Here is an 18,869-nt window from a genome sequence, read left to right as displayed (position 1 = left end):
ATGTACACTGTATGCGCACACTCTAATGTAAGAGAAAAAACACAATTGTGCGCCAGCAGTCGCTACTGGGACACGGCGCTGCGCTACGCACCCTGAGACGATCTCGCTGTCCCGGCCCATGTGCGGCTCCAGCTTGCGCACTCGCACGTCGAGCCCCGTCGCGTTGTACAGCGCCCTGTGCACAACACAACAACAGTAAACCTCCGCACTGCAGCACCGTCATAAAAACAACAACAACAACACTCATGTCTGTTTCCTGAAATAAACAATTTGAAAGCACTAGAAGGCAAGTCGAAAGTCTCTACATGCGAACGGGTACTAACAGGTACTATTGGATGCTAATGCTACGGTTACTCTCGCGTCGTTCTTCGTTACCCCGACGCGGTGTGGGTGGCTCCTTCTTGCTCTCCAGTACCGCTATAGAAGAGAAAGGCTTCGGAGAAACCCGCTTTACAGAAAAGAGATTCTTATCACGTTACCTGAGACTACACTAGATGCTAGCACACTGGACTCGCATTCGGGAGGACGACGGTTCAATCCCGCGTCCGGCCATCCTGATTTAGGTTTTCCGTTATTTCCCTAAATCACGCCAGGCAAATGCCGGGATGGTTCCTTTGAAAGGGCACGGCCGACTTCCTTCTCCGTCCTTCCGTAATCCGATGAGACCGATGACCTCGCTGTTTGGTCTCTTCTCCCAAACCAACCAACCAACAACACTAGATGCGATAATTCCCAATAGCCTTTGTCCCATCTATCTGACCTGGAATACAGCTTTCGCCGTCAGCTGCTCTTACGCTAAATTCAGTTCTTAGAGGCTCCTTTCAATTTCTGTCATACCATTCCAAGTTCTCCCGTGATGTGATCACTCTGCCATGGAAACGCGTGTTTCGTAACACCTCAGAAGTTGGACATTTACCTACATTCATAATAAACGACGGCAGTCCATTCTTTGAGACCCAGTGAGTCATTTTATTCGACTAACCTATCTTTGTCACAAACAGAAGCATTAAGCTATAATGTTACCAGTCGTTGTACAATTTAGAGATGGTTTTGGCACATCAAAGGCCTGTATGTCTACTGTGTAAAAAAATGGTTCAAATGGCTCTGAGCACTATGGGACTTAACATCTTAGGTCATCAGTCCCCTAGAACTTAGAACTACTTAAACCTAACTAACCTAAGGACATTACACACATCCATGCCGGAGGCAGGATTCGAACCTGAGACCGTAGCAGTCTCGCGTTTCCAGACTGAAGCGGCTACGGTCGCAGGTTCGAATCCTGCCTCGGGCATGGATGTATGTGATGTCCTTAGGTTAGTTAGGTTTAAGTAGTTCTAAGTGCTAGGGGACTGATGACCACAGCAGTTGAGTTCCATAGTGCTCAGAGCCATTTGAACCAGACTGAAGCGCCTAGAACCGCACGGCCACCACGGCCGGCTCTACAGTGTAAATGTAGTGGTTTGTGTGATACAATAGCAGGCCTAAATCCCACGATCAACAAGTATAAATAAAAGATAAAAATGAGCATATGAGAAATCTGGGTAAACAGAAGTAAATAATCTTATACCTCAGTACCATAGTATCTGATTACAAATATGAACTGAGTATGCCTAATAATAAACGTTTGCCACTTCATAGTTAACATTAAAGTAAGCAGTAAAAGCACTGATTATATCTACGACTATCGAAATAACTATGATAACTTAGGTAGACTAATGTTTCCTTCTTACAATAGCTCTCTCTCTCTCTCTCTCTCTCTCTGTCTCTGTCTCTGTCTCTAATTCACGCCACACTCTGTGTCTTTTTCTTCATCGACTGTCCATTAGACATTCCGCTCAATCTTGCCAAAATCTGTAACTTTATGTGTACGTTATTTTACAGTGTCACCAAACTGAAGAAAGAAAACAGTCGTGGTCTGTTGTTGCGCTCTCCATTGCCTTCTCTTGTATTACGATTCAGTAACATTCAGTGGTTAGCACACTGGACTCGCATTCGGGAGGACGACGGTTCAATCCCGCGTCCGGCCATCCTGATTTAGGTTTTCCGTGATTTCCCTAAATCGCTCCAGGCAAATGCTGGGATGGTTCCTTTGAAAGGGCACGGCCGAATTCCTTCCCCGTCCTTCGCTAATCCAATGAGACCGATGACCTAGCTGTTTGCTCTCTTGCCCCAACCAACCCCAATCAGTAACCTTCAACTGAGCCGCGCACCGCCTCATATCGACGCCTGATGAGAGTGGCCAGAGACAGCGTTGTTGCACCGCGGTCTTTGCCGGGGCTTGGTTCAAATGGCTCTGAGCACTATGGGACTTAACATCTGAGGTCACCAGTCCCCTAGAACGTAGAACTAAAGAAACCTAACCAACCTAAGGACATCACACACATCTATGCCCGAGGCAGGTTCCGAACCTGCGTCCGTAGCAGCAGCGCGGTTCCAGAATGAAGCGCCTAGAACCGCTCGGCCACAGCGGTCGGCTGCCAGGGTTACATTGGAAGTGCATAAACAGGAGAAGTGAGGATTTAATGCCGCAAAGCGCAGCTGGTGTGGACGAGGGCACAGACGCAGCATGACGAAAGGTGTTATCGAGCAGTCTCGTCCGGCAGCGTGTTGCGTCGCTTGCATTGAAGAATTCTACCAGACAAGGCTTAATCTTGGCTACAGGAGGCCAAGGCATAATCACTCTTGATTTTCGATTTATTACGATAAGCCTATTAAGCATCTGATTTTACATAAACTGATAGTATTTGTAACTCACGACTCTTAGTAATCCGTTCTGTACGTTGTAGTCAAGTGGCCCGTTGGCACTAGTAGTATTCGTAGCTCGTAAGGCACTGACACCACCTGTACGGAGCCGAGCTTATTTGGTGTGTTGTTTGGGTGCCCTTGCTACAGAGGAGCTCATAAAGAGTCGTTCTTTCTTTTCAAACCTTTCTGTTTATCAATATCATTAGTAATCAAGTGTTTAACGCTGTGATTAAAGTGAGTTACTTTATTCTTATATTGATTTTAAACTACTTTTAAATGGTTCAAATGGCTCTGAGCACTATGGGACTTAACATCTATGGTCATCAGTCCCCTAGAACTTAGAACTACTTAAACCTAACTAACCTAAGGACAGCACACAACACCCAGCCATCACGAGGCAGAGAAAATCCCTGACCCCGCCGGGAATCGAACCCGGGAACCCGGGCGTGGGAAGCGAGAACGCTACCGCACGACCACGAGATGCGGGCTTTAAACTACTTTGATAATTGAAATGGCTTAGTTTAAGTTGTAACCTTAATGGTCAAGATCTTTAATGTACCTTTTTATTTAATTTTATTTGATAGCTGGGTCAGAGTGCTTTGTTTGAATTGTTTCAAATTAAATCCAATATTTTTTTAAATATTGTACCAAATTTCCTATGTGGAGACTTCTGGAAAATAAAACCAATTATTGTGTTAATATCTTACTCTAATAGAGCCCAATACCTACCGCTCCCTGCTCCGTGAAGTGGGTCAGAGTGCTTTGTTTGAATTGTTTCAAATTAAATCCAATATTTTTTTTAAATATTGTACCAAATTTCCTATGTGGAGACTTCTGGAAAATAAAACCAATTATTGTATTAATATCTTACTCTAATAGAGCCCAATACCTACTGCTCCCTGCTCCGTGCAGTTGCTACCGTGAAAATATGTTCACCATGTCAAAATGAGCATACAGTGATGCGGTATTTCATTTCCAATCAGATCTTATCATTTACTATAATGTTTTATCTTTATAAACGTCAGCTGACCAATCAAAAACACGATTGCGTGCAAAGAAGATGGGATCGTAAAACAATTCTTTTTCCATACAACACAACAAGTACTATAATCATTCACGTATAGCATTGGGTTGCCACAAATATTTTAGGTATGTCTCGAATGAAATCGGCAAGTATCAGCAGTTGTATCGTATTATCATACGCTACGCTCCATTCCACTTAAGTTCTCGCAGTCTCTCACCTCCTGTTGAAGTGGGGGATTCATACCATCGTCCTCGACCCCGTCGCGTACCTAACGCGTAAGCTTTCATAGATAACGCCTTTCACACTGTAGCCGATATTTTGTCTGCTTAAATGAAATGGAAAGTTAGTTGTTCGCGCTTATTGGAACTTACGTGGTGATGTTCTCAACGTTCTTCTCTACCATTGTGGGCTTCGTAGCGACGACCATGATTATTTGCTTGTCATCTTCCAAGACGTATACCTGAAACAAATCGATAAACGGCTCTAAAACAATAGAATTTGCATATTTTCTTTACTGTCAAACTTTCTCTCACACGACTTGTAATCAGGCATCAACAATCGTTTTATGACTCAGTGATACAAGTAACAATGAAATTGTATGTAATACAAATAATGACATTTAAAATTTAAAAAAATAAAATAAAAACAGGAGAATACAGTTAAATATCACTGTGAACTGGCATAGGTTACTGTTGATATGTTTCAGGAAGTTAACAAGCGGTTCCTCGCCATGACCCAATCCAGAAAAGTTCCTGCTTTTGACCTGCCCCCCCCCCCTCCCCTCCACTCCCCCCCTCCCCCCCCCCCCCCCCCCCCGGGCGAAAAAATATTTTTCGTAGCTCCTTAGTTGTTAGTGGAGGTTGCCGTTGCACATGAAGTAACTTGGTCTGAGACAGCCATGGAATAGCTTTGTTACACAGGGGTGCCGATTAACCTCTATTTATACTCTTATTGGCTACGTTCAAATCATCTGCTCAATCTCCAGCTACTTGTCAGCATTCAGTTAACTTTAGCATTCAGTTTGCTGTGAAAGTAAAGAAAGATAAAGTGCTATCCTTCCCGGACTTGCTGGACACGAAGAATGTTGCGATCATGGACAGTAACATGTATCACGAAACGTAAGCGCACGGATAGGTGTTTACATAAGTTCTCAAAACATCGTTGGAGCCAAAATCGGAGCAGGACCAATGCATTTCTGACACGTGCGAGAAGAATATGTCAGTCGCGACACATCGGACACGGGATACACAATTTGGAAAGCCTTGTGAGAAGGGACGGATATTCTGCGGATGAGGCCAAGATATCTTCAATTCGAAAATTTCGGGCGCGGACTCAGTTCCGTACATTCCCAAGCTGACGGAACAGAATCGATGGAGTACTCAAAAATCACGACATATAGTACACAGACCGATCAAAAACACCAGTGTGTGCCTCAGTATCTGCCAGTAACACATGGGAATCAGACTTATAGCGATACCATGTATCTGCAGCAAGATGAATATGGGAATAACGGACGATGCGATTACATCACTATCACGGATTGAAATTGACTTTGAATGCAAGAAGAGATGAAGCAATAAGCCATGACTCAGCACATATTTGGTGATGTGGAACCTTGTGTAAAGAAAGGAATTAATAACCCATTTGTTTCGAGAAGGCGTTGGGATCTACAAGCACGTAAGAATGACAACAACAACGAGAATAAATGTTGGATTTCTGTCTAGAGAGCGTCAGGATCGCACACAATCAGTCGGAAGGCCGTAGAAGAGTTCAGTCACGAGAACATGTTACCTCCACCCACAAGCTCTACATCAGTTCATGACGAGCAACGTAGGGTAAATGTTTGAGACCCCTTCCCTGGCGAAACTTACGGACATCAATAAATCAACCATCGGCCGAAGAACTCGAAACGGACGCTCCCAGGCAATATGTCAATAATGTTTCCATAAATCAGGGTAGGAAAACATTAATACCATATAGTTCCAGAATTTCCAACCATAAGGACCGATAGGATCTGATAAATAGCCGTTTGGAAAAAAGTTTAATGTAAAGGTTTTCTGCGAGGAACAATTTGATTGGTTTTGACGTGTGTCTACCGTCTAAATCTGCATCTACATGACTACCCCGCGATTCACATTTAAGTGCCTGGCAGAGGGATCATCAAACTAGTTTCAATACGTTTCCCTACCGTTCCACTCTCGAGCAGCGCGCAGGAAAAACGAACACTTAAATCTTTTCGTACGAGCCTGGATTTCTCTTATTTTATTACGATGATCATTCCTCCCCATGTAGGTGGGAATCAACAAAATGTTTTCACGTTCGGAAGAGAAGGTTAGTGATTGGAATTTAGAGAAAAGATATCGCCTCACTGAAAAACCCGAATGTTCATCAATGTGCAACATCACTGGTCAAGGTTAATGAAAGGCGTAAGAATTGATGGCAAAAGAGCAGGAAGGCCTGGAATGCAAGGACTCCTACAAGTAATATTGTAGTCGATATGGAGATATTGCTGTAGTAAATAGTAAGTAAACCATTACAAATAACTCTCACATGAACAGTTAACCAGTAGTCGCCGAGTTCCAATTACCCACAACCTGTCCAACAAATCTCCTTGTGACGCACAATAAACATATAGAGCTCTGCTATACGTATAATGAGAAGTCAAATGCAAACGAGATAGATGGAAAAAGTAAATAAACTGTTTATTATTTCAGAACAAATCGCCATTAACCATGGACCTTAGCGTTGGCGGGGATGCTTAATTTTCCCGACGGCATGCAGCTTTACTGTACAGTTAAATGATGATGGCGTTATCCTGGGTAAAATATTCCGGAGGTAAAATAGTCCCCCATTCGGTTCTCCGGGTGGAGACTAGTAGGAGGACGTCATTATCAGGAGAAACAAAACTGGATTTCTACGAAAGGGAGCGTGGAATGTTAAATCCCTTAATCGGGCATATAGGTTAGAAAATTTAAAAAGGGAACAGGATAGGTTGAAGTTAGATACAGTGGGAGTTAGTGAAGTTCGGTGGCTGGTCGTATGAATGCATGAGGTAGGGATAACTCAGAAGTGGCTTTAATAACGCGTAAGAAAATAGCAATGCGGGTAATCTACTATGAACAGCATAGTGATCGCCTTATCACAGTCAAGATAGACACGAAGCCCATTCCTACCTCACTAGTACACGTTTATATGCCAACAGGCCCACTTGATGATGAAGAGACCGAAGAAAAATATGACGAAATAAAAGAAATTATTCAGATACACAAAGGAGACAAATATTTAATTGTGATGGGCGACTGGCATCGATAGTAGGAAAAGAAAGAGAAGAAAATGGTAGATGAATATGGATTCGGGGAAAGGAATGAAAGAGGAACCCGCCCGGTAGAATTTTGCACAGAAATTAATTTAGTCATCACTAACACTTGGTCTAAGAAACCTAAAAGAATTTAATATATGTTGAAGAGACCTGGAGACAGTCGAAGGTTTCAGATTCATTATATAATGGTACGTCAGAGACTTAGGAACCAGATTTTAAACCGTGAGACATTTTCAGGGGAAGTTGTGGGCTCTGACCGAAATTTATTGGTTATGAAATGCAGATTAAAACTGAATAATTGGAAAACAGTAGGAAATTAAGGAGATGGGACCTGGATAAGCTGAAAGAACCAGAGGTTGCTGAGAGTTTCAGGTGGGGCATTAGGCAACGGTGGATTAAAACAGGGGAAATGAATACGGTAGCAGACGAATGGGTAGTTTAAAGAGGTGAAATAGTCAAGGCAACAGAGGATGAAATAGGTAAAAAGCGAAGTACTGATAGAAATCCTTGGATAACACAAAAGATATTGAGTTTAATGGATGAAAGGAGAAAATATAAAAATGCAGTATATGAAACAGACTACCAACGTTTAAAAAATGAGATTGACAGGAAGTGCAAAATGGCTAAGCAGGAATGGCTAGAGTGAAAATGTAAGGGTCTAAAAACATATTTCGCTGGCGGAAAAACAGATACCGCCTATAGGAAGATTAAAGCAGTCCTTGGAGAAGACAGAAGCGGTTGAATTAACACCAAGAGCTCTAATGGAAAACCATTTCTAAACAAGGAAGAGAAAGATGAAAGGTGGAAGGCGTGTATAGAGGGTCTATGTAAGGGAGTCAAACTTGAAGGCAGTATAGTAGAAAGAGAAGTTGGACGTAGATGAAGACTAAATGGAAGATATGATCCTGCGAGTATAATCTGACAGAACTCCGAAAGACCTAAGTCGGAACAAGACCCCGGGAGTAGACGATACTCCGTCAGAAATACTGATGGCCTTAGGAGAGCCATCTGGTGCACAAGATGCCTGAGGCAGGGGAAATACCCTCAGGCTTCAAGAAGAATATTATAATTCCAATCGAAAGAAAACAGCTGGTGACAAATGTGAAAATTATCGAACTATCAGTTTAATAAGCCACGGTTTCAAAATACTAATACGAACTCTTTACAGAATAATGGGAAAACTGCTAGAATCCGACCTCGGGGAAGATTGAATTCCGGGGAATTGTAGGAACATGCAAAACAATACTGATCCTACGACGTATCTTCGAAGAAAGGTTAATGAAAGGTAGTGATGATGATGTTATTTGGTTTGTGGGGCGCTCAACTGCGTGGTTATGAGGCCCGTACAAATTTCCCTTTCTTTGATAATCACTTTTCCCGAATGATAAGTACAATACAAACACCCAGTCCCCGGGCGGAGAAAATCCCCGACCCGGCAGGGAATCGAACTTAGGATACCGTGATCCAGAAGCAGCAAAGCTAGACCACGAGCTGCGGACCTAAAGGAAAGGCAAACCTATGATTACAGCATATGTAGACTTAGAGAATGGTTTTGACAATGTTGATTGAAATACTCTCTTTGAAATTATGAAGGTTGCAGGGGTAAAAATACAGGACGCGAAAGGTTATTTACAACTTGAACAGAAACCAGACGGCAGTTGTAAGAGGAGAGTGGCATGAAAGGGAAGCAGTGGTTGAGGAGGAAGAGAAACAGGGTTGTAGCCTATCCCCGATGTTATTCAGTCTGTACATTGAACAAGCAGTAAAGGAAACCAAAGACAAATTTGGAGTAGGAGTTAAAATTCAGGGAAAAGAAATAAAAACTTTGAGATTGGCCAATGACATTGTAATTCTGTCAGAGACATCGAAGGACTTGGAAGAGCAGCTTAATGTAAATGACATTCTCTTTAAAGTAGCGTATAAGATGAAATTCAGGAAAATCAAAACAAGGAAAATGAAATGTAGTCGAAGTAAATCAGGTGATGCTAAGGGTATCAACGTAGGAAAGTAGACGCTTAAGGTGGTAGTAAAGTTTTCATATTTGAGTAGCAAAATAACTCATGATGGCCGAAGTAGAGAGGATGTAAAACGAAAGCTGGCAATGGCAAGAAATGCGTTTCTGAAGAAGAGAAATTTGTTAACTTGAATATAGATTTAAGTGTCAGGAAGTCCTTTCTGAAAGTATTTGTATGGAGTGCAGCCATGTATGAAAGTGAAACATGGACGATAAATAGTTTAGACAAGAATAGAATAGAAGCTTTAGAAATGATGTGTTTCAAAAGAATGTGTCCGCCCCGATAGCTGAGTGGTCAGCGCGAAGGATTGCCGTCCTACAGGCCCGGGTTCGATTCCCGGCTGGGTCGAGGATTTTCTCCGCTCATGGAGTGGGTGTTGTGCTGTCTTCATCATCATTTCATCCCCATCCGGCGCGCAGGTGTGGAATGTAATAAGACCTGCACCAAGGCGTCCAGACTTGCCCCGCAAAGGACCTCCCGGCCAATGGCGCCAAACGCTCATTTCCATTTTCCACAGAAGAATGTTGGAGATTAGAGAGGTAGATCACGTAACTAGTGAGGAGGTACTGAATAGAGCTGGGGAGGCAAGAAATTTACGGCTCAGCTTGACCAAAGGAAGGGATGGGCTGATAGGACACACTCTGAAACGACAAATTTAGTACTGGAGGGAAGTTTGTGGGTTAAAAATCGTAGAGGGAGACCAAGAGATGAATACAGTAAACAGATTCAGATGAGTGTAGGTTGCAGTAGTTATACGGAAATGAAGAAGGTGGCATAGGATAGAACAGCATGGAGAGCATCAAACAAGTCTCTTGAGTGAAGACCACCACAACAACAACCGTTAATAGTCTACATTTTTCCCGCTGTGACACAAGGCGGTCAATGTTTTAATGGAAGAAAGTCTGCGGTTGCTTACTAAACCATTATTGTAACCAGGCGCGCACCTCTTCGTCCGAAGAAAATCGACGGTCACCAGTAGCTTTTTTCAGGGCTCCACAGATATGAAAGTTGTATGGGGAGAGATCAGGACCGTACGGAGGATGTGTAAGGACTTCCAAGCGAAACTTCTGCAATGTAGTGGAAACACTCTGACAACAAAGTGCCCGTCCACATGTTTGCAAGCTTGTATCGATTACACTGCTTAAGTTTCGCTGGAAAGCCCTTACACCTCCTCCGTACAGTCTCGATATCTCCCCATGCGATTTTCAAATTTCTGAAGCCTTGAAAACATTCCTGGCCGTCGATTTGTTTCGGACTAAGAGATGCATCATGGTTCCCTCGGCAACTACACACATTTTACGATGACAGTACTGACCGTGTTATCTAGCGCTAGACTGAATGGATTAACACTTATCGCGATTACTTTTGAGATAATAAACCGTTTAGTTATTTCTTTTCACATGTCTCATTTTCATTTGACTGGACTTATAAATCTGTGTTAGACAGTGCGTAACATTGTATCCATGGTACTTTCCGGCATTCTATAGCCATTATTGACCAGTAACAATTAAGATTTTGTAATAAGTGTTGCGTAACTTGATGGTAGATCTCTGCAGTTGCAGATACGATGGTTAGGTTGGTTGGTTTTTTGGGGGAAGAGACCAAACAGCGAGGTCATCGGTCTCATCGGATTAGGGAAGGACAGGGAAGGAAGTCGGCCGTGCCCTTTCAGAGGAACCATCCCAGCATTTGCCTGGAGCGATTTAGGGAAATCACGGAAAACCTAAATCAGGATGGCCGGACGCGGGATTGAACCGTCGTCCTCCCGAATGCGAGTCCAGTGTGCTAACCACTGCGCCACCTCGCTCGGTTACGATGGTTACTAGTTGGAACTTCAAGAGTGATGCCGAGCGAGGCAGGGTAGTGGTAATACGATGGACTCGTTTCCAGGAGAAAGGGAGTTCGAATCACCGTCGGGCCGTGCAGATATAGGTTTTGTGAGATTTGTCAAAATCGCTTACCGTAATTGCTGGAATGGTTTCTTTTAAAGGGTACAACCTGTTACCGTCCCCATTCCCTGATGAAGTCGTCGCCTGGGCGTTAAACCCCAATCACGTCAGAGAGTGGAAAATAACCTTGAAAATACCAAGTCCCACTACTGTTCCAAAGAACCCCCAAAAATTGAATTTTTTAAAATTATTTTATGACTGTGGACATCTAACTGGTGAAAAAAAATTGTGTGCAGGTATTGGGAGAAATGTCTCCCACTCTAGGTAACTTTCTACCACAATCACAAGATTACGTTGTTTACTTTGCCCTTTACGCCCGTTTCCACAGAGGGCGATTCGCCTAATTTGACAAGCTAGGAACTCGTTCAAACACTACTCGCCATTGAAATTGCTACACCACGAAGATGACGTGATACAGACGAGAAATTTAAGCTACTGGAAGAAGATGCTTTGATATGCAAGTGATTAGCTTTTCAGAGCATTCACACAAGTTTGGCGCCGGTGGCGACACCTACAACGTGCTGACATGAGGAAAGTTTCCAACCGATTTCTCATACACAAACAGCAGTTGAAACATTGTTGTGATACCTCGTGTAAGGAGGAGAAATGCGTACCATCCCGTTTCCGTCTATGAAAAAGGTCGGATTGTAGCCTGTAGCGATTGCGGTTTATCGTATCGCGACATTACTGCTCGCGTCGGTCGAGATCCAGTGACAGTTAGCAGAATATGGAATCGGTGGGTTCAGGAGGGTAATACGGAACGCCGTACTGGATCCCAACGGTCTCGTATCACTAGTAGTCGATATGACAGGCATCTTATCCGCATGGCTGTAACGGATCGGGCAGACACGTCTCGATCCCTGAGTCAACAGATGGGGACGTTTGCAAGACAACAATCATCTGCACGAACAGTTCGACGACGTTTGCAGCAGCATTGACTATCAGCTCGGAGACCATGGCTGCGGTTACCCTTGACGGTGCATCACAGTCAGGAGCGCCTGAGATGGTGTACCCAACGACGAACAGGGTGCACGAATGGCAAAACGTCATTTTTTGGGATGAATCAAGGTTCTGTTTACAGCATCATGATGGTCGCATCCGAGTTTGTCGACATCGTGGTGAACGCACATTGGAAGCGCGTATTCGTCATCGCCATACTGGCGTATCACTCGGCGTGATGGTATGGGGTGCCATTGGTTACACGTCTCAGTCACCTCTTGTTGCCATTGACGGCACTTTGAACAGTGGACGTTATATTTCAGATGTGTTACGACCCGTGGCCCTACGCTTCATTCGACCCCTGCGAAACCCTACATTTCAGCAGGATAATGCTCACCGCATGTTGCAGGTCCTGTGCGAGCGTTTCTGAATACAGAAAATGTTCGACTATTGCTCTGGCCAGCACATTCTCCAGATCTCTCACCAAATGAAAACGTCTGGTCAATGGTGGCCGAGCAACTGCCTCATCACAATACACGTCACTACTCTTGATGAACTGTGGTATCGTGTTGAAGCTGTATGGGCAGCTGTACCTGTACACGCTATCCAAGCTCTGTTTGATTCAATGCCCAGGCGTATCAAGGCCGTTATTACGGCCAGATGTGGTTGTTCTGGGTACTGATTTCTTAGGATCTATGCACCCAGATTGCGTGAAAAAGTAATTACATGTCAGTTCTAGTATAATATATTTGTCCAACTAATACCCGTTTATCCTCTGATTTGTTCTTGGTGTAGCAATTTTAATGGCCAGTAGCGTAGTAAGAGAGATCCTGCTACAGGTATCAGCCGAAATGCTTTCCGCACACGCAGTGAGCAAAGGGAGGTACGGCGGTGGGGCGACGGCAGCGGCACTCACGAGCACGTTGGCGATGGTGGAGCGGCCGTCGTCGGCGCCGCGGCGGTCGGTGGCCTTGACGTCGAAGCCGAAGACGCGCCCGGCGTCCCTGCGGAAGGAGGAGAGGGCGCGCACGCGGCCGCTGGCGGCGTCCACCGCGAAGCGCGCCTGCGGGCCCGAGCCGGCGCCGCCCAGCAGCGAGTAGCGCACCTCGCCGTTGGCGCCCTCGTCCGGGTCCTCCGCCTGCACAAGCCGCGCGCACACACCTCACCACCGCGCTCTGCACTACACACGTGTGTAATCGTACAGAAATGCTGGCTGTCACACACCGAGGAGAAAATCCTCTATCTCCGTAAAAGGAGAAAATTGTAACAATCAGAAAAAATGACCCCTGTAAGAAAAGTGTAGTACTCTCATAAAAGTATACTATCTCATAAAAGTATATTATCTTTAACAAAATGATGAGCTTATACGTGTAAACATAATGAGCACAGTGATCGTCACAAAGAACAGTAACAAAATTTTACATAGAAGAGTCTTGATAGCATAATATCACTTTTAGGTCGACTGCTCGACATCAGTGGATGGTATCCACAGTTCCTGCTCTGTGCTATCGCCTCCACAAGCCATTATTGGAGTACGTTTTGAAAATGACCCACATCTGGTGGAAATCTGCGCTCACTTATGAATGGAAGTGTTTTTATGCGATGAGGACTTTTCTACTTATTACACTAAAACAAAAACGCAACAGCCTTGCCGCAGTAGATACACCAGTTCCCATGAGATCACTGAAGTTAAGCGCTTTCGGGCGTGGCCGGCAGTTGGATGGGTGACCATCCAGCCGCCATGCACTGTTGCCATTTTTCGGGGTGCACTCAGCCTCGTGATGCCAATTGAGGAGCTACTCGACCGAATAGTAATGGCTCCGGTCAAAGAAAACCATCATAACGACCGGGAGAGCGGTGTGCTGACCACACGCACTCGTATCCGTATCCTCAACTGAGGATGACACGGCGGTCGGATGGTCCCGATGGGCCCCTTGTGGCCTGAAGACGGAGTGCTTACACTGAAAAAAAGCAAACTACGCACTACGAAGGAATTATCCGAATGGAATACAAATCGGTAAATGTGGTGCACATGTAAGGAAAAATAAAGACGAGATGATATATTCTTGGAAAGAGCTTCACGAACTAAGCAAGCCTATAATGCGTTGACCAAAATCTGGCCTTTATGCAAGCAGTTATTCGGCTTAACTTTGACTGATAGATTTGTTGGTTGTCCTCCTGGGGGACATGGTGCCACATAATGTTGCGGGCTTTCAAAATAATATAATGTGATGGTGTGGCCCTCAACTACGTACCCTCAGAATCAGAGTTGAAATATTAAACGTTTTGGCTGGTTTCGTTGTCTAGGGGCTGGAATACGTAGTTCCCGCATTACAAGCCAAATACAGCTGAGTCTACAGGTTCAAATGGCTCTGAGCACTATAGGACTCAACTGCTGTGGTCATTAGTCCCGTAGAACTTAGAACTACTTAAACCTAACTAACCTAAGGACATCACACACACCCATGCCCGAGGCAGGATTCGAACCTGCGACCGTAGCAGCAGCGCGGCTCCGAACTGGAGCGCCTAGAACCGCACGGCCACCGCGGCCGGCTGAGTCTACAGTATACAATATGAATATACACATGAATCGAATGGTTGAAGGTTCCTATCACTCGGCAACTGCGAATTTTAAATGTAACATTTATAAATGATATATGAAAATTAAATAAAATCTGCAGGTACTATTTTTAACGACTTTAAATGATGAGTATGGTAACACAAGTACCTTTATGAATGCCGTTTATTACTGCAAACACTTATTGGTGTCGATGGTCCAGCAATTAAATAAAATATAAGTTGAACAACAGGGAAGAAATAGATTCCTACTTCAAGTAATTAATTATGAACAACAACATAGCTTGCGAGATATTCACTTCTAAACGCATCCTACGTCTTCACTGCAGAAGCCGGCACTACGAAATATTTCTATCTCCCGCGACCACGCGCAAACTGCTCCACTCTCCAGGTCTTTTCTGCGACCGCCCGTCGCGCCTTCGCGTCCTGCACTCTCTGTGTCCCGTCCAGTACTGATGCTCCTCCCCCACTTCCATACAGTCTCTCCACGTGTCCTTCTTGGAACGATCGCTGTGATTGGCTAGAGCCCTCCCGCCCTGTCTCCAAGCCAACACACACTCATAAACGTAATGAAAAACATTCGAAATATTTGATTTACATTTAAACAACTTGAAATTAAATAAATATTCCTACGGCTGGACCATAAACACACTCTAACACACATTATTAAATACATAACCAAATTAAATAAACATATATCAAAGGAATAGAACCGAAGGTAGGCCAGTAGCCTACTGTCTCCGTGCTTTCCAAAACGTAGTAAATATTTAACCAATTTCTTCATGAATAGTATACATCGGATATAGACAAAGACACAGACGAATACATATATTTATAAGCATGCTGCTACCGTTTTGTCCGCAGCTCGTGGTCGTGCGGTAGCGTTCTCGCTTCCCACGCCCGGGTTCCCGGGTTCGATTCCCGGCGGGGTCAGGGATTTTCTCTGCCTCGTGATGACTGGGTGTTGTGTGATTTCCTTAGGTTAGTTAGGTTTAAGTAGTTCTAAGTTCTAGGGGACTGATGACCATAGATGTTAAGTCCCACAGTGCTCAGAGCCATTTGAACCATTTTTTTGCTACCGTTTTTCGTCCACGAGAGTCAGAGGGCCATGGACACGGGTTCCTAGGTAGATGCCGTGTTTCTTGTCTTCCGCAATACGTTTGATACAGTTCCTCACAGTCGTTTAATGAACAAAGTAAGAGCATATGGACTAACACACCGATTGTGTGATTGGATTGAAGAGTTACTAGATAACAGAACGCAGCATGTCATTCTCAATGGAGAGAAGTCTTCCGAAGTAAGAGTGATTTCAGATGTGCCGAAAGGGAGTGTCGTACGACCGTTGCTATTCACAATATATATAAATGACCTTGTGGGTAACATCGGAAGTTCACTGAGGCTTTTTTGCGGATGATGCTGTGGTATATCGAGAGGTTGTAACAATGGAAAATTGTACTGAAATGCAGGAGGATCTGCAACGAATTGACTCATGGTGCAGGGAATGGCAATTGAATCTCAATGTAGACAAGTGTAATGTGTTGCGAATACATAGAAAGAAAGATCCTTTATCATTTAGCTACAATATAGCATGTCAGCAACTGGAAGCAGTTAAATCCAGAAATTATCTGGGAGTAGGCGTTAGGAGTGATTTAAAATGGAATGACCATATAAAATTAATCGTCGGTAAGCAGATGCCAGACTGAGATTCATTGGAAGAATCCTAAGGAAATGCAGTCCGAAAACAAAGAAGTAGGTTACAGTATACTTGTTCGCCCACTGCTTGAATACTGCTCACTAGTGTGGGATCCGTACCACATAGGGTTGATAGAAGAGAGAGAGAAGATCCAACGGAGAGCAGCGCGCTTCGTTACAGGATCATTTAGTAATCGCGAAAGCGTTACGGAGATGATAGATAAACTCCAGTGGAAGACTCTGCAAGAGAGACGATCAGTAGCTCGGTACGGGCTTTTGTTGGAGTTTCGAGAACATACCTTCACCGAAGAGTCTAGCAGTAAGTTGCTCCCTCCTACGTATATCTCGCGAAGAGACCATGAGGATAAAATCAGAGAGATTAGAGTACACACAGAGGCATAACGACAATCTTTCTTTCCACGAACAATACGAGACTGGAATAGAAGAGGGAATCGATAGAGGTACATAAGATACCCTCCGCCATACACCGTCAGGTGGCTTGCAGAGTATGGATGTAGATGTAGATGTTGATAGTAATGGGCCACTTTGACCTGCAATAATTCATGTACTATTCAAGTTACATGCCTGTAATTTTGATTTACACTAATAGCTTTCTAAAGACAAGTCGACCGACAAAATCTGATGAACCGTTTATATTTTGGAAATTCGTTGATGGGTGTTACTTGTATAATTTATCGTCAGATACTAAACTTTAAACTAATAAAGATATTGAAAATCTGATTACACCATCAGAATCGTCGTACAAATAATGGTAATGTACATGTTTCTTTTTGAGACGTCATGATTCGTCTGGCTACTGTTTATTTCTGTACGAACTGTCAAATGTCTGCCATTAAGGTTTTACAAAGTCCGCCATCTTTGGCACTACCGGCATACAGATCTCCTTCATCGACACAAAGCCCATTCCTCGACACAGCGTCAACATGGAATCCCCAGCCACGTGGTCGGTCTGGGCCACGCGCTGCGGCTACTACCCCTCTTGCTCCGGCTAACGTTCCGCACCAGGCGGTCGCTGACGAGCCCCGGCTTGCCTAGCGGCCCGTGCGGTGGTCGAAAACTCCGAACTGAAAATATTTCCAGGGCGCCACAACTCGCCCGTTACCTCACACTGTCCAGTTGACGCATTAGTTCGTCAAAATCCTGAGCTGGTTGGTGGGCCTGCCCGTAATGTTCCACAAGTTCCCAGTTGGGCGAGACCCAGCGACCTTGATGGCCACTGTAGGATTTGGCAAGCACGAAGCCAAGCAGTAGAAACTCTCTCCGTACGCGGGCGGGCTTTATATTGCTGAAATGTAAGCCCAGGATGGCTTGCCATGAAGGGCAATAAAACGGGGCGTAGAATATCGTCGACAAGCCATTGTGTTGTAACGATGCCGTGTGTGACAACCAAAGGAGTCCTTCTATGAAGAGAAATGGCACCCCAGACCATCACTCCCAGTTGTCACGCCGTATGGCGAGCGCCAGTCATATTGATATCCTTCTGCTGTCCAGAGGGTTTCCAGACATGTATTCGTCCTGTAATCTTATTGACTGGAGTAGAGTTGTCTTCAATGATGAGTCCCGCTTCAAATGGTTCAAATGGCTCTGAGCACTATGGAACTTAACTTCTGAGGTCATCAGTCCCCTAGAACTTAGAACTACTTAAACCTAACTAACCTAAGGCCATCACACACATCCATGCCCAACACAGTCCTCCACACGATAAGGTACTCACAAGGCAGTTTATAAAAGGCCAGAGGATGGCAACAGCAAACCGTCTCTATTGGCATCTGGATCTTGTCCATGAAAGAGCAAGGCGGAATTCCAGCTTTTCCCCAGTGCTTATAGTATGATTCTATGAGTACCCAAACTGGAGAACGTCTAAGGTAATTCATATGGTTTAAGCGGTAAGCTGACTTCTTAGAAAAGATGCTTAACTAGTTCATTCTGCGCGCTGCATTGTGCTATTGGATGTAACATGACCTTTGTTTCCGACATTCGTCTACGACGCTTATACGTGACTAGAGAATCGATATCTCATACTTCCATACATTGACATTGTACTAACCTCTGTCATTTAACTTTTTCTCCAAAATACAAGTCAAACATCAAGAACTGCCAGTTGCAAATTTATATTTGAATTTATTTAACACGACATTTACTTTCTCAGTTTTCGGCTTGAATTATTCTGCAGAGTTTGTGTAGATCGTAAAGCAAGCCATCTCAGAATTTTGACATCCTATTTCATGTTGCATTGTTGAAGGCTTTCTGAGTGTCAAGAAATGTAATAGAACTTAATGCATGTAAACAATGTGCACCAGACGACAGAATGATATGATCTGTCAGTTGCCGCCCCTCGCCCCGCCCACAGTACCTTGACAGTGAGTATGTGGTGGCCGTAGGTGGTGGAGGTGGGGATGGCCGTCACCAGAGGTCTCCCGCTGCCCAGGAAGCGGGGTGAGTTGTCGTTCACGTCGCGAACCAGCACCACCACGCGGGCCTCGTCGTGACCTGCGGCACACAATTAGTCTTCTTCTCAATTAACGCTGACCAGCAGTTGTTACTAGAACATGTTCATCCAAAGATCTTGAACTACGCAGTTTGCTATT

The 18,869-nt window shown here is 44.4% G+C and overlaps 1 protein-coding gene across 1 annotated transcript in view; it reads right to left on the bottom strand.

Moving 5' to 3' along the window:
• Nucleotides 1–18,869, bottom strand: part of LOC124588145 (cadherin-89D) — a 410,233-nt gene that overhangs the window by 20,507 nt on the left and 370,857 nt on the right. Inside the window, exons 22-25 of the mRNA XM_047131469.1 lie at nucleotides 18,635–18,771; nucleotides 12,908–13,129; nucleotides 4,141–4,229; nucleotides 92–175 (exon numbers count right to left, since the gene is read on the bottom strand). Coding sequence (XP_046987425.1) covers nucleotides 92–175; nucleotides 4,141–4,229; nucleotides 12,908–13,129; nucleotides 18,635–18,771 — 532 coding nt within the window. The remainder of the gene's footprint in view (nucleotides 1–91; nucleotides 176–4,140; nucleotides 4,230–12,907; nucleotides 13,130–18,634; nucleotides 18,772–18,869) is intronic.

This window comes from Schistocerca americana, chromosome 1, assembly GCF_021461395.2.
Source record: "Schistocerca americana isolate TAMUIC-IGC-003095 chromosome 1, iqSchAmer2.1, whole genome shotgun sequence".
NCBI classification, from domain to species: domain Eukaryota; kingdom Metazoa; phylum Arthropoda; class Insecta; order Orthoptera; family Acrididae; genus Schistocerca; species Schistocerca americana.
This window is presented reverse-complemented; position numbering and strand designations above follow the sequence as displayed.